The sequence below is a fragment of the Oncorhynchus clarkii genome, chromosome 8 (assembly GCF_045791955.1).
Source record: "Oncorhynchus clarkii lewisi isolate Uvic-CL-2024 chromosome 8, UVic_Ocla_1.0, whole genome shotgun sequence".
Classification (NCBI taxonomy): domain Eukaryota; kingdom Metazoa; phylum Chordata; class Actinopteri; order Salmoniformes; family Salmonidae; genus Oncorhynchus; species Oncorhynchus clarkii.
Genome location: NC_092154.1, coordinates 12,270,873 through 12,287,421, shown reverse-complemented (window position 1 = coordinate 12,287,421; position 16,549 = coordinate 12,270,873). Strand labels below are relative to the sequence as shown.

General features: G+C 44.1%; 1 protein-coding gene across 2 annotated transcripts; it reads right to left on the bottom strand.

Annotated features, from left to right (window-relative positions):
- Positions 1-1,551: 1,551 nt before the first annotated feature.
- Positions 1,552-15,696, bottom strand: LOC139414955 (EF-hand domain (C-terminal) containing 1). 2 transcript variants are annotated; one of them, XM_071162611.1, is made up of 11 exons: positions 15,564-15,696; positions 14,490-14,711; positions 14,115-14,264; positions 8,493-8,630; positions 6,243-6,392; positions 5,207-5,399; positions 3,944-4,170; positions 3,612-3,749; positions 3,145-3,358; positions 2,633-2,791; positions 1,552-1,824 (listed from the first exon to the last, which is right to left on the bottom strand). In XM_071162611.1, exons 1-11 carry the CDS (start codon positions 15,624-15,626, stop codon positions 1,793-1,795), a joined length of 1,686 nt encoding a protein of 561 aa, XP_071018712.1. In that variant the 5' UTR covers positions 15,627-15,696; the 3' UTR covers positions 1,552-1,792. The 2 variants fall into 2 exon arrangements, with proteins under 2 accessions (XP_071018712.1, XP_071018713.1); XM_071162612.1 differs by having other exon boundaries at positions 14,490-14,708; positions 15,564-15,630.
- Between the last annotated feature and the right edge of the window lie 853 nt (positions 15,697-16,549).

The window sequence follows — 16,549 nt, the reverse complement described above, 5'->3', positions numbered from 1 at the left end:
AAACCCCAGGAAGAGTAGCTGTTGCTTTGGCAGGAACTAATGGGGATCCATAATAAACCCCAGGAAGAGTAGCTGCTGCTTTGGCAGGAACTAATGAGGATCCATAATAAACCCCAGGAAGAGTAGCTGCTGCTTTGGCAGGAACTCATGGGGATCCATAATAAACCCCAGGAAGAATAGCTGCTGCTTTGGCAGGAACTAATGGGGATCCATAATAAACCCCAGGAAGAGTAGCTGCTGCTTTGGCAGGAACTAATGGGGATCCATAATAAACCCCAGGAAGAGTAGCTGCTGCTTTGGCAGGAACTAATGGGGATCCATAATAAACCCCAGGAAGAGTAGCTGCTGCTTTGGCAGGAACTAATGGGGATCCATAATAAACCCCAGGAAGAGTAGCTGCTGCTTTGGCAGGAACTAATGGGGATACATAATAAACCCCAGGAAGAGTAGCTGCTGCTTTGGCAGGAACTAATGGGGATCCATAATAAACCCCAGGAAGAGTAGCTGCTGCTTTGGTAGGAACTAATGGGGATCCATAATAAACCCCAGGAAGAGTAGGTGCTGCTTTGGCAGGAACTAATGGGGATCCATAATAAACCCCAGGAAGAGTAGCTGCTGCTTTGGCAGGAACTAATGGGGATCCATAATAAACCCCAGGAAGAGTAGCTGCTGCTTTGGCAGGAACTAATGAGGATCCATAATAAACCCCAGGAAGAGTAGCTGCTGCTTTGGCAGGAACTAATGGGGATACATAATAAACCCCAGGAAGAGTAGCTGCTGCTTTGGCAGGAACTAATGGGGATCCATAATAAACCCCAGGAAGAGTAGCTGCTGCTTTGGCAGGAACTAATGGGGATCCATAATAAACCCCAGGAAGAGTAGCTGCTGCTTTGGCAGGAACTAATGGGGATCCATAATAAACCCCAGGAAGAGTAGCTGCTGCTTTGGCAGGAACTAATGGGGATCCATAATAAACCCCAGGAAGAGTAGCTGCTGCTTTGGCAGGAACTAATGGGGATCCATAATAAACCCCAGGAAGAGTAGCTGCTGCTTTGGCAGGAACTAATGAGGATCCATAATAAACCCCAGGAAGAGTAGCTGCTGCTTTGGCAGGAACTAATGGGGATCCATAATAAACCCCAGGAAGAGTAGCTGCTGCTTTGGCAGGAACTAATGGGGATCCATAATAAACCCCAGGAAGAGTAGCTGCTGCTTTGGCAGGAACTAATGGGGATCCATAATAAACCCCAGGAAGAGTAGCTGCTGCCTTGACAGGAACTAATGGGGATCCATAATAAATACAAATATCACACCTGCTATGCAAGTGTTTTAATGTCAACAATCTCCTGTTGATATACTTACATATCCAAACGGTTAAGTGTTCTCTGTGTGTAATTACAACTAATTGGGGCTTTTTAGCCTTAAAGCCAGCACTCTGACTGGCGTGGACAGATAGATGGTCTAGCCACCACAGAGGACTGAGAGAAGAACACAGCCTAATGAAGTGTTGAAGAGGTATTCTTTTTACAAGGTCATCCATTGTGTCTCAATCTGTATATATTTAACCTTAAACATTGTTCTGTTGGTGACCCGTAGAGGGCAGAATTAAATGTTTAATTCTGTACAGTAGGTGTCAGCCCACTTACAGAGACAGGCATGAGGTCCAGTGTTTTCAGAATCACATTTATTTATCATGAGAAACATAGCGCAAGGGTGTGCCTAGGCTTTGGTTTCATAATCTGAGGTGGTTGGGAGGGAAGAGGTTCTTGTAGGGGAGTAACACTTCCTCTCATCAAGAAGAGGCTTCCACTCTTTCAATGTCCTCTGAGGAAAGAAGGGAGGAGAGGACTGAGTATACTGTTAGAGGGGGGATGGTTTATACTGTACACTATATATACACAAAAGTATGTGGACACCCATTCAAATTAGTAGATTCCGCTATTTCAGCCACACCCGTTGCTGACAGGTGTATAAAATCTAGCACAAAGCCATGCAATCTGGCAGAGGAGAATGGCCTTACTGAAGAGCTCAGTGTTTCAGTCAGTTGGTCAAATTTCTGCCCCGCTAGAGCTGCCCCAGTCAGCTGGAAGTGCTGTTATTGTGAAGTGGAGACGCCTAGGAGCAACACGAGCTCACAGAAACGGGTCCGCTGAGTCCTGAAGTGCGTAGCTCGTAAAAATCGTCTTTCCTCGGTTGCAACACTCACTACCAGTGGTTTGTCGAGATCGGTGTGGCAGAAACCTGACCTCAACACCATCGAACACCTTTGGGATGAATTGGAACGCCGACTGCGAGCCAGGCCTAATCGCCCGACCTCACTAATGCTCCTGTGGCTGAATGGGAGCAAGTTCCTGCAGCAATGTTCCAACATTTAGTGGAAAGCTTTCCCAGGGGAGTGGAGACTGTTATAGCAGCAAAGGGGGGACCAACTACATATTACTGCCCATGATTTTGGAATGAGATGTTCGACAAGCAGGTGTCCACATACTTTTGGTCATATAGTGTATACAGCGTTTACTATGAATGCAGTCTCCTCTAATGCGGGAACATTGCCTTTAAATTTCAATTGCGCTGTTGAATAGAGCACTTTGTGTGTCACCATGGCAACAACTGTGGACACTTATGTCCTTACCTGACTGCGGGTCGGTGTGTGGGTCCACCTCCTGGTCAGCCACGCCCAGCCTCTGTCTCAGGGAGTTCAGGGTGCGAGAGGGGAGTTGATCCGAGATGGACTCCAGGTAATTCAGCACGTAGGGGTCAGCATCGGTCAGTACAAAGCGGTGTCTGAAAACTGAGGGAGGGTAGGAGGAAAAAGGAACCATAAGAGTTGGATGGTTGTATTAAATGTGAAATTCGGACCTGAGACACTCATGCACTGAGGCAACAGGGTCTATAGAACAATATCACTGCTCTTCACCAGTGAAATACATGTGTTTTTGGTTGGAAGAAGGTTCTGATCCAAATAGACTGAAATGTCAATGAGGCTAGAATTAAACCTGGTCTCAGATCTGCCACATCAATGACTATAGGAGTTGGCAAGACAGCACAAACAGATCTGGGAATAGACTAAACTTTATAGGAGCTACACTACATCTCCTCCAAGCTAAAACATCTCTGTGAACAGAACAACACTAGGAAGCCTACCCTCCACGGTGTCTCCGATGGCAAAGTCGGCCGGGCCATAGAACTCAGGCTTGTCCACGGTGCAGCCCGGCTTGGGGATGCGTGTCTTTTCCAGGAACTGGCCGCTGATGATGCCGGAGTTGCGCGTGGACTTCTCAAATATGCTGATCATATCACTGGACAGGAAGTAGGAGAAGATGAAGAGGCGGCCCTCGTCCTGGGGATTCTGGGAGTCCTGTGATAGAGCGAGACGGGATGGAAGAAAATGAAGATGCTGATTGGTTACACTCAAAGGGTGACTGTGAGATGTCAGAACTAGCATGTAAACATGTTTCTCAGGGGATGTCATGGCCTACTGGGGTTCAGTTTCAACGTCTTGACCAGTGATACTAATACCAGTCTGAGTAGTGTGAAAAGGGTATTACAGCAACCAGCTTCCCAGAGCCCCAGGTAGACCTCTTTCTCCTAACCCCCCTCCAGCCCCTCACCATCCTGGCAGCGTAGCGCAGAACTTTGTGGTCATTCTCCAGCATCTTCATCAGATCCTTCTTAGGGGGCTCAGGGATCAGAGACAGGCAATTCTGAAGGGAGTCCTCCAGTGAACCAAAACCATTGTAGGGAGGAACCTGTAGAGGGAATATAGGAGAGGTGAGGGGATGTATGTGACACAGAAACAGGCAACCTCTCATACAACTGGGACTGACGGACTGACGAACAGATTGAACCACCCACATTGGTGTAGAAGTAAGCATGGGCAGAAAAAAACACCAACCCTTCCACCAACCAACACTCCCTAACTCCACCAATCCAGTCCTTTCACCTCATGCCTGTCATGCAGCTCTGTGGTCTTCTTAACCACAGGTTTGGGCTTGAGCTCCAGGTCGGGGTGGTTCTTCTGGTAGTAGGTCTTGGTGAACTCGTCACAGTCGTAGAGCAGGAAGCGCCGGCCCATCAGCTGAAGGGTCTCGCCCACCTGGAAGTCCTTGGGCGAGTAGTACTGGTGCACCTCCTGGGGGGACACCTCCAGTACACAGCTAGGGAAGGGCTCTGGAGAGGGGAGGAAGGACATGGGGACTGTTGTATAGTCATTAGGAGGACATGGAGACTGTTGTATAGTCATTAGGAGGACATGGAGACTGTTGTATAGTCATTAGGAGGACATGGAGACTGTTGTATAGTCATTAGGAGGACATGGATACTGTTGTATAGTCAATAAACACATAGAGACTGTTGTATAGTCATTAGGGGGACATGGAGACTGTTGTATCATCATTAAACATATGGATACTGTTGTATAGTCATTAGGAGGACATGGAGACTGTTGTATAGTCATTAGGAGGACATGGAAACTGTTGTATAGTCATTAGGAGGACATGGAGACTGTTGTATAGTCATTAGGAGGACATGGAGACTGTTGTATAGTCATTAGGAGGACATTGATACTGTTGTATAGTCAATAAACACATAGAGACTGTTGTATGGTCATTAGGAGGATTTGGAGACTGTTGTGTAGTCATTAAAAGTATAAACTTGGATTAGCTAACGCAAAGTACCATTGGAACACAGGAGTGATGGTTTGATAATGGGCCTCTGTACGCCTATGTAGATATTCCATAATATATATATATGATAGTACCAGTCAAAAGTTTGGACACACCTACTCATTCAAGGGTTTTTCTTACATTGTACTATTTTCTGCATTGTAGAATAGTGAAGACATCAAAACTATGAAATAACACATATGGAATCATGTAGTAGCCAAAAAAGTGTTAAACAAATCAAAATATATTTTATATTCTTCTGCCTTGATGACAGCTTTGCACACTTGTAGCATTCTCTCAACCAGCTTCATGAGGAATGCTTTTCCAACCGTCTTGAAGGAGTTTCCACATATGCTGAGCACTTGTTGGCTGCTTTTCTTTCACTAGAAAAATGCTTGCAGAGAACAGGCCTTACCTGTTTTGATGTTCGTAGGCTGCAAGGGAAGGGGTCCCAGCCACTGTTGGGCTCTCCCAGCATTAACCCAGTTAGATCACTACACAGAGAAACTAGTGCCAATAGCTAAAATAACTGAGAGACTTACTGCAGGCTGGTTTGATGTTCTTGGGCAGCCTCTGTCTGCGTAGCAGCACAGGAAAGGGGTCCCGGCCGCTGTTGGGCTCATGGACCTCTCGGATCTCCACTGAGTCATCCACCAGATAGTACTGGATTGTCACAGGCCTGGCCTCCCCGTACAGAGAGTCAGTGTGGTCCCACAGCGCAAAGAAACGCAGCACCTATTGATACAGATGGCCAGAGGTCAAAGGTTATAGAGAGAATAAGATCCTGCTGAGGTCATGTTTAGCCATATAAATAGTTACGTGTGTTTAAACCCATACTAAATCCTTTGAGTCCTTTGCTTAAACTGATTTGAATACAAATCGTGGTAAAATGGTACATGACTATTCTATAGGAACATTATACTTTCAGTGAGCTCCAAAGGTATTGGGACAGTGACCCATTTGTTGTTGTTTTGAAATGATACAATGACTATGAGGTTGAAGTGTAGACTGTCAGCTTTAATTGGAGGGTATATCAGATAAACTTTTAGAAATTACAGTACTTTTTGTACATAGTCCCCCATTTTACTGGACCAAAAGTTTTGGGACAAATTCACTACTGTGTATTAAAGTAGTCAAAGTTTCGTATTTGGTCCCATATTCCTAGTACACAATGACTACATAGAGCTTGTGACTCTACAAACTTATTGGATGGATTTGCTATTTGTTTAGGTTGTGTTTCAGCTAATTTTGTACCCAATAGACGGATCAAAATACCCTCAAATTAAAGCTGACAGTCTGTACTTTAACCTCATAGTCAATGTATAATTTCCAATCCAGTGCTGGAGTACAGAGCCAACACAATGAAACATTTGTCACTGTCCCAAGACTTTTAGAGGTCACTGTGTATCAATGTAATGCCAATGCTGGAGATCAAATATATTCAGCAAAAGATTTGATGAAGTGCATGGGAGCATTGAATGCAAGGCTGACATAGGAGACGAATGTCAGACAATGACATCGTGCCTCATATCGACCAATAGATAATATCCATATGGGAGGCAATTACAGCCCGCTCACCTTGCGGTCCATGGTGAGGAACTGATGGAGGCGGTCGAAGACAGATGGGGTGATGTAGGAGCGTCCAGCCTGGGTGCGTCGCTGAATGTACGGGTCGACCGGGGTCGGCTCAGGGTCGTTCAAAACCAGACCCTCGCTCTCCATGAAGTCCTGACCACATGAGACACAGTACAGAGTATCTACTATAGCATAGATACAGATAATAAACATACCATGGAGCTGGAAGTATTCAACATAGAACATGAACAAAAAAAATAAGGGAAAGTGCTTTTGACAACACAGTGAGGAAAACAAGTCTATGTGTGTGATGTGTGTGTGTCTAACTGACTATGTGTCACAGTGAGTGAGATGTGTTTTTCCCGTGTGTATGTGTCACTTTGTGTTTGTGTTTACCTACAGAACCAATCAAAAGTTTGGACACACCTACTCATTCAAGGATTTTTTTTATTTGTACTATGTTCTACATTGTAGAATTAATAGTGAAGACATCAACACTATGAAATAACACATATGGAATCATGTAGTAACCAAAAAAGTGTTAAACAAATCAAAATATATTTTATGTTTGAGATTCTTCAAAGTAGCTACTCTTTGCCTTGATGACAGCTTTGCACATTCTTGGCATTCTCTCAACCAGCTTCACCTGGAATGCTTTTTCAACAGTCTTGAATGAGTTCCCTACAGTACATATGCTTAGCACTTGTTGGCTGCTTTTCCTTCACTCTGTGGTCCAACTCATCCCAAACAATCTCAATTTGGTTGAGGTCGGTTGATTGTGGAGGCCAGGTCATCTGATGCAGCACTACATCACTCTCCTTCTTGGTTAAATAGCCCTTACACAGCCTGAAGGTGTGTTGGGTCATTGTCCTATTGAAAAACAAATGATAGTCCCTCTAAGCGCAAACCAGATGGGATGGGGTATCGCTGCAGAATGCTGTGGTAGCCATGTTGGTTAAGTGTGCCTTTAATTCTAAATAAATCACTGACAGTGTCACCAGCAAAGCACCCGCACACCATCACACCTCCTCCTCCTCCATGCTTCACGGTGGGAACCACACATGCAGAGATCATCCGTTCACCTACTCTGCATCTCACAAAGACACGGCGGTTGGAACCAAAAATCTACATTTTTGACTCATCAGACCAAAGGGCAGATTTCCACCAGTCTGATGTCCGTTGCTCATGTTTCTTGGCCCAGCAAGTCTCTTCTTATTATTGGTGTCCTTTAGTAATGATTACTTTGCAGCAATTCGACCACTAAGGCCTGATTCACACTGTCTCCTCTGAACAGTTGTTGAGATGTGTCTGTTACTTGAACTCTGTAAAGCATTTATTTGGGTTACAATCTGAGGTGCAGATAACTCTAATGAACTTACTCTGGGTCTTCCATTCCTGTGGCGGTCCTCATGAGAGCCAGTTTCATCATAGCGCTTGATGGTTTTTGCGACTGCACTTGAAGAAACTTTCAGAGGTCTAGTAATTTTGCAGATTGACTGACCTTCCTGTCTTAAAGTAATGATGGACTGTTTCTCATTGCTTATTTGAGCTGTTCTTGTCATAATATGGACTTGGTCTTTTACCAGATAGGGCTATCTTCTGTGTACCACCCCTACCTTGTCACAACACAACTGATCGGTTCAAATGCATTAAAAAGGAAAGACATTCCACAAATTAACTTTTAACAAGGCACACCTGTTAATTGAAATTCCTTCCAGGTGACTACCTCGTGAAGCTGGTTGAGAGAATGCCAAGAGTGTGCAAAGCTAACCGGTGCCTGTATATAGCCTCGCTACTGTTATAGCCTCTCTACTGTATATAGCCTTGCTACTGTTATTTTTCACTGTCTTTTTACTGTTGTTTTTATTTCTTTACTTACCTATTGTCCACCTAATACCTTTTTTGCACTATTGGTTAGAGCCTGTAAGTAAGCATTTCACTGTAGGCGTTACACCTTACAACTTTGATTTGAATCTGTCATCAAGGCAAAGGGTGGCTACTTTGAAGAATCTGAAATATAAAATATATTTTGATTTGTTTAACACTTGTTTGGTTACTACATGATTCCATGGGTGTTATCTCATAGTTTTGATGTCTTCACTATCATTCTACAATGTAGAAAATAGTCAAAATAAAGAGAAACCCTTGAATGAGTAGGTGTGTCCAAACTTTTGACTGATACTGTATGTGTTGGTATCCTAGTGTGTGATAGATAATGGGTGTGATGTGTGAGTGTGTATCGTATCTATTTACCTGTGTGTAGCTGTCACAGTGTGTGACGCGGTAGACGGTGCCGTACACTACCAGGTCCATGCCCACGTTGAGATCTTTCCAGTGGTAGTGGTCGCCGCGGTCGTTCTTGGGCAGCCTCTGGCGCTTGATCAGCTTGCCCTGCGGGTCGAGGAAGAAAGGATTCACACATCAAAAATAGACTCAATCAGATCTCCTATCAATTTTGTCCTAGAAGAAAAACCCCAACCATCTTCTAAAATCATTATTTAGAATGTTGCAGTGTGTTAGTTCACAGAGCAGCTGTCTTTACTAGAGGAAAATGTCGCCCTAAGATCAAATTAAACTTAAAGTGGAACTTACAGCGTTTTAACCACGTTGCAATAATATCAAGTCAAAAATAATAATATCAGTCAAAAATATCAAATTCCCAGTTTATGAGGTTTTAAAAACAGGTTATATTTGACTCAACGTTCCATGACGTACACTAAGTTATTTTTGGCAGAATAGATGGATGCAGTTCAATGCCTGATTCATATAATTCACCAATACATTTCTTGGTAGTCCAAAACATATTGCTATCAGGTTGTAAATCCCAGCTGGCCTGATACATTGTTTGCTTCCTCCATTTGGGATTCACTGTTTCAGTATTTTCCACAAAAACGGACGAATGTAACTAAGGCTGGGAATGTCAAAACAATCAAGGGCAATGATCACAAGTCAGTCATCACATGGCTAATAGGCTAGCGTATCTATTAATATAGCAACAAGCTAAAAACACAGAGCCTAACAGTAGCTAGATATCGAGCTAAATAGCTGCTAGGAGGATGTCATGTCATTGGAAGAGTGGGTGAGTGGTTGACTTTCCCCACATATCATTATTTGGTGGCTATACACAGCTAGAGATGTATGAGTCATATGGTTAGCTAGCAAGAACTTGTCCAGTTAGCATATCTCTTGTGTTCGCAAATTCAATCTGGCGCTCTATCTTTCTATCTACGATTTCAGAGCTCTCCCATCTGTGTGACAGAGCACAGAATAACTGATAATTTTACTAACGCTCAACACCTGCTGAATATGACCAGTGTCAGTAAACACAGGCAAAGAAAGTCATAGTTAGTCACAAAGCTCTAGATAACATGTAAACAGCCTAACCAGCTCTGCTAGGGCAAGTAATATGGTTAGAGTGAGGCGTTCTCTCATTTGTGTCTGGAAGTAGCTACAGTGCCTTGCGAAAGTATTCGGCCCCCTTGAACTTTGCGACCTTTTGCCACATTTCAGGCTATGGATATCGTTTATCAGTGCAATTTTGATGGCCAATTAACTAAAACAGTTTGAGAAGGTTTATCTAATGTTCCTCCGTCAGATGTTAGCTCATCTTTCTCTGGCTAGCATTAGTTGTTGACCTTGTTGTTGTTGAGGTGCATAACTGAGGGAGAGAGAGCCAACCTTTTCATGGTTGTTTGAACAATAGGACTGTAAAGTTCCCAAATGTAAGAGGTCTCCCATGATGTTTACATATTTGCAGAAATCTATTCAGGTGTATTTTGTGGCTTTTGGCGAATGCATTCTAATGATCTAAAGTTGTGCTGTTGCATCTGCCTGTAAACAAACACACAATCCAGTTCCAAATGAATGATGGCAGACCCATCTGCCTGTAAACACACAGTCCAGTTCAAAGTGAATGATGGCAGGCCCATCTGCCTGTAAACACACAGTCCAGTTCCAAATGAATGATGGCAGACCCATCTGCCTGTAAACACACAGTCCAGTTCCAAATGAATGATGGCAGACCCATCTGCCTGTAAACACACAGTCCAGTTCCAAATGAATGATGGCAGACCCATCTGCCTGTAAACACACAGTCCAGTTCCAAATGAATGATGGCAGACCCATCTGCCTGTAAACACACAGTCCAGTTCCAAATGAATGATGGCAGACCCATCTGCCTGTAAACACACAGTCCAGTTCCAAATGAATGATGGCAGACCCATCTGCCTGTAAACACACAGTCCAGTTCCAAATGAATGATGGCAGACCCATCTGCCTGTAAACACACAGTCCAGTTCCAAATGAATGATGGCAGACCCATCTGCCTGTAAACACACAGTCCAGTTCCAAATGAATGATGGCAGGCCCATCTGCCTGTAAACACACAGTCCAGTTCCAAATGAATGATGGCAGACCCATCTGCCTGTAAACACACAGTCCAGTTCAAATGAATGATGGCAGGCCCATCTGCCTGTAAACACACAGTCCAGTTCAAAGTGAATGATGGCAGGTCCATCTGCCTGTAAACACACAGTCCAGTTCAAATGAATGATGGCAGGTCCATCTGCCTGTAAACACACAGTCCAGTTCAAAGTGAATGATGGCAGGTCCATCTGCCTGTAAACACACAGTCCAATTCAAAGTGAATGATGGCAGGCCCATCTGCCTGTAAACACACAGTCCAGTTCCAAATGAATAATGGCAGACCCATCTGCCTGTAAACACACAGTCCAGTTCCAAATGAATGATGGCAGGCCCATCTGCCTGTAAACACACAGTCCAGTTCAAAGTGAATGATGGCAGGCCCATCTGCCTGTAAACACACAGTCCAGTTCAAAGTGAATGATGGCAGGCCCATCTGCCTGTAAACACACAGTCCAGTTCAAAGTGAATGATGGCAGGTCCATCTGCCTGTAAACACACAGTCCAGTTCAAAGTGAATGATGGCAGGTCCATCTGCCTGTAAACACACAGTCCAGTTCCAAATGAATGATGGCAGGCCCATCTGCCTGTAAACACACAGTCCAGTTCAAAGTGAATGATGGCAGGCCCATCTGCCTGTAAACACACAGTCCAGTTCAAAGTGAATGATGGCAGGCCCATCTGCCTGTAAACACACAGTCCAGTTCAAAGTGAATGATGGCAGGTCCATCTGCCTGTAAACACACAGTCCAGTTCAAAGTGAATGATGGCAGGCCCATCTGCCTGTAAACACACAGTCCAGTTCAAAGTGAATGATGGCAGGCCCATCTGCCTGTAAACACACAGTCCAGTTCAAAGTGAATGATGGCAGGTCCATCTGCCTGTAAACACACAGTCCAGTTCAAAGTGAATGATGGCAGGTCCATCTGCCTGTAAACACACAGTCCAGTTCAAAGTGAATGATGGCAGGTCCATCTGCCTGTAAACACACAGTCCAGTTCAAAGTGAATGATGGCAGGCCCATCTGCCTGTAAACACACAGTCCAGTTCAAAGTGAATGATGGCAGGTCCATCTGCCTGTAAACACACAGTCCAGTTCAAAGTGAATGATGGCAGGTCCATCTGCCTGTAAACACACAGTCCAGTTCAAAGTGAATGATGGCAGGCCCATCTGCCTGTAAACACACAGTCCAGTTCAAAGTGAATGATGGCAGGCCCATCTGCCTGTAAACACACAGTCCAGTTAAAAGTGAATGATGGCAGGCCCATCTGCCTGTAAACACACAGTCCAGTTCAAAGTGAATGATGGCAGGCCCATCTGCCTGTAAACACACAGTCCAGTTAAAAGTGAATGATGGCAGGCCCATCTGCCTGTAAACACACAGTCCAGTTAAAAGTGAATGATGGCAGGCCCATCTGCCTGTAAACACACAGTCCAGTTCAAAGTGAATGATGGCAGGCCCATCTGCCTGTAAACACACAGTCCAGTTAAAAGTGAATGATGGCAGGCCCATCTGCCTGTAAACACACAGTCCAGTTCAAAGTGAATGATGGCAGGCCCATCTGCCTGTAAACACACAGTCCAGTTAAAAGTGAATGATGGCAGGCCCATCTGCCTGTAAACACACAGTCCAGTTAAAAGTGAATGATGGCAGGCCCATCTGCCTGTAAACACACAGTCCAGTTCAAAGTGAATGATGGCAGGCCCATCTGCCTGTAAACACACAGTCCAGTTCAAAGTGAATGATGGCAGGCCCATCTGCCTGTAAACACACAGTCCAGTTCAAAGTGAATGATGGCAGGCCCATCTGCCTGTAAACACACAGTCCAGTTCAAAGTGAATGATGGCAGGCCCATCTGCCTGTAAACACACAGTCCAGTTAAAAGTGAATGATGGCAGGCCCATCTGCCTGTAAACACACAGTCCAGTTCAAAGTGAATGATGGCAGGCCCATCTGCCTGTAAACACACAGTCCAGTTCAAAGTGAATGATGGCAGGCCCATCTGCCTGTAAACACACAGTCCAGTTCAAAGTGAATGATGGCAGGCCCATCTGCCTGTAAACACACAGTCCAGTTCAAAGTGAATGATGGCAGGCCCATCTGCCTGTAAACACACAGTCCAGTTAAAAGTGAATGATGGCAGGTCCATCTGCCTGTAAACACACAGTCCAGTTCAAAGTGAATGATGGCAGGCCCATCTGCCTGGAAACACACAGTCCAGTTAAAAGTGAATGATGGCAGGTCCATCTGCCTGTAAACACACAGTCCAGTTCAAAGTGAATGATGGCAGGTCCATCTGCCTGTAAACACACAGTCCAGTTCAAAGTGAATGATGGCAGGCCCATCTGCCTGTAAACACACAGTCCAGTTCAAAGTGAATGATGGCAGGTCCATCTGCCTGTAAACACACAGTCCAGTTCAAAGTGAATGATGGCAGGTCCATCTGCCTGTAAACACACAGTCCAGTTCAAAGTGAATGATGGCAGGCCCATCTGCCTGTAAACACACAGTCCAGTTCAAAGTGAATGATGGCAGGTCCATCTGCCTGTAAACACACAGTCCAGTTCAAAGTGAATGATGGCAGGTCCATCTGCCTGTAAACACACAGTCCAGTTCAAAGTGAATGATGGCAGGTCCATCTGCCTGTAAACACACAGTCCAGTTCAAAGTGAATGATGGCAGGCCCATCTGCCTGTAAACACACAGTCCAGTTCAAAGTGAATGATGGCAGGCCCATCTGCCTGTAAACACACAGTCCAGTTCAAAGTGAATGATGGCAGGCCCATCTGCCTGTAAACACACAGTCCAGTTCAAAGTGAATGATGGCAGGCCTGTGTGCAAATGGCTTGTTTGTATAAAGGCCACTTTTACTTTTCTAGATGCATAATTGAGAGCAGCATCCTGTCGGGCTGTATCACTGCCTGGTACGGCAACTGCACTGCCCACAACCGCAGGGAGGTGCGGTCTGCACAGCGCAAACTACCTTCCCTCCAGGACACGTACAGCACCCGATGTCAAAAGAAAAACCAAAAAGATAATCAAGGACAACAACCACCCAAGCCACTGCCTGTTCACCCCGCTATCATCCAAAATGCGAGGTCAGTACAGGTGCATCAAAACTGGGACCGAGAGACTGAAAAACAGCTTCTGTCTCGTCCTGGACAATGTTTTTATTCGGTTGTATTTACTGCAGTGTCTATTGATTAGTATAAAAGATATGGCCGCTGTTCCCACTCTATATTGCTATAGAATTTTCACAAATGTCTTAGTATACAGAATTCCCAAACATTCTAAGAATTGATAAAAAGTTGAAAATTACCATATCTAAGTGCTCGCTTGTCAGAATCTTTTTTTATAGGTGTCATATTCTTTCTGGGGGTGTATATGAACAGATTTTAAAAACTTTAAGTGGAAGCTAAGATTCTTATCTCCTCTGATCTTCTTTGCCTACCTGTGGTATCCCAGAGTTCTCCACCACCGGTTCTATGATGCACATGCTGTCGTCCTCCAGGTAGTAGTAAAGGACCACAGGGCGCACGCGGTAACCCTCCTGGGGCGAGTGCAGCACCTCCTGCTGGAAGTAGCCATAGAAGCGCAGCACCTGGAAGAGAGGAAATGGGAGTGGGTGAGGGGAGAGGGGAGGAGAGAGTGAAAAGGAGGAGAGGCAAGGGAGGAGAGAGGGGAGAAGAGGGATGAGAGGGAGAAAGCAAGGGGAGAGGACAGATCAGTGTATTCCTCTGCCTGGACACTGTTCTGTAAAAACTTCAGAAGATAATGATAATAATAGAATCTCATGGTTCCCCAGCCTGAGAATATTGTAGCCTACCTTCTTGTCATAAGCGACATGAGCAGGGATGACGTCCAGAGCTGGGCTGTAGTGGGCGGTCCCATAGGTGAGAGCAGACGTCTGATTGGAAAACTGGTTGATCTCACTCTGGGTCAGCTCACTGGACAGGAGAGGGGCTTGTCCGATGCCAACCTTGGGCCGGTGCGGCAGGGCATAGCCATTCTTATAGGACAGGGTTTGAGGACGATGGTGAGCTGACTTCTAGATAGAAATATGTATATTTTTTTAAGTGTTAAGGGAGGTATCAAGGATGTGGTCAGTACAGCATTGATAATCAGGAAAATATCAATTTTGTCTAGGTCAGATTAATAGGTCTGTTCATTGGCATAATGCACTTCTCCTCCACTACTAACGTAAGAATAAAGTTGAAGAATCCACCATATGCCCTGGACCAGAACTAGTCCGTTTCTATGAATAGATGGTATGCAGAAATGCACAGGTAAATCATCGGAAAAAGCAGTGAAATCAAAACCCTTTATAAAAATTAAGTTTTTGGCCTTTTACTTTGACCGTAATGCTCGTCAAATAATATGCTTGGTATGTTGACCTTAGCAGCAGAGGTAGACAGCTAAAATTGTTAGCTATCTACATATGATTGAATTTGATCAAAATTAGCCTCACTCTGTTTGACTGAGTTACATTAGGCTACTTAACTGGAACGTGATACAAATTGCAGTGTAAAACCTGTGCAGTTTATTCCTGCAGTAGCTCGTTTCATGTGTATCACGTTGCAGTTAAGTAGCCTAATGTAACTCAGAGTGATGCTAATAAAAAAAAACTTTAATTATATGTAGATAGCTAACAATTCGATTAACTAGTTGACAAAATAGGACAAATAGCACTTTTATGCTATAGCCATTTGTCATTTCACACTGCCTGAGCCACATTCCAAAGCATGAGCTTGATGGATAATAACGTTGTTGTAATCGAACACCGACGGAAACTTTTGTAGCAAACTATTCAAGTGTAGTTTTCAACGTGATACATTAAAAAGTCAGATACATTGTTGCAGGTTTACTTGACCTGGCTCAAAAAGAAACTAAATTACCTTACCGTAACATCCCGAAAGGTGTTTCCTGGCAAAAATGGCAAGCCATGTCCCGTGTTGATCGACATTGCTTGTAAATACTCAAACGTTCAAATAAGTATTTTGAACATAGAAATAATGCACCAATACTGAACAGAAACTATAAAGGTTTAGCTATCAGGCTATTTAAACATTATTTATAGTGTAACTGTGGTTTAAATTAGGCCGAGGTGACCAAGGAAACAGAGGATAGTATCAGTTGTCATGGGAAATATAAACAAAACGTCACTCAAAGAAAATACGCGAAATTCGCATGTCTCGCCGCCAGATGGCGCGCAATCTTCATGATACACAACAGTAATAATGGGAATTAAATATTTGTGGTAGATTCACATAGGTACAAAATAAAACAACCAATGAGTCAAGATCTTATTTTCAACACAGTTTATTCCAAGCAAAGGAGTCATATTTTGGTCTCACCAGCTATTGCCATATTGTTTTGTCCCATTGAAACGCAAAAGTTTTTTCAATATAAAACCATTTAAATGATTGCAGTTGAAGTGAAGATTATTCACTGCATTCTCAACTCCCCTCTCAGTCAAGAAAATCCCAAACTTCTTATAATAAACCATGATACCTATAGTTCAACCCAGTGCAACAGAACTGGATGAATATAACTTATATTAACAACATGGTCATTACAATAAACCTGACAGATAGCCCTATGGTGTCCCATGAGGGACAACACTAGTCTTGCTGCCCACAGTAATAATTTGGAAGCTATTTCACTGGTAGACAATTGAAGAGATTGTGTTCTGTACAAGTGCAATGTATTTGAAAAAATGTACATAGATTTTAGCCATTTCCTAGCTGATCCTAGATCTGTTTTGCGGTCTTATCAAGTCTTATGGCCATTGGCATGACACAGCACAACATTATCTGGGACCTGCCTCACCATTTAAACATGGACAACACACACACAAGCCAGTTTGACAAAGTGAGAAACATAACA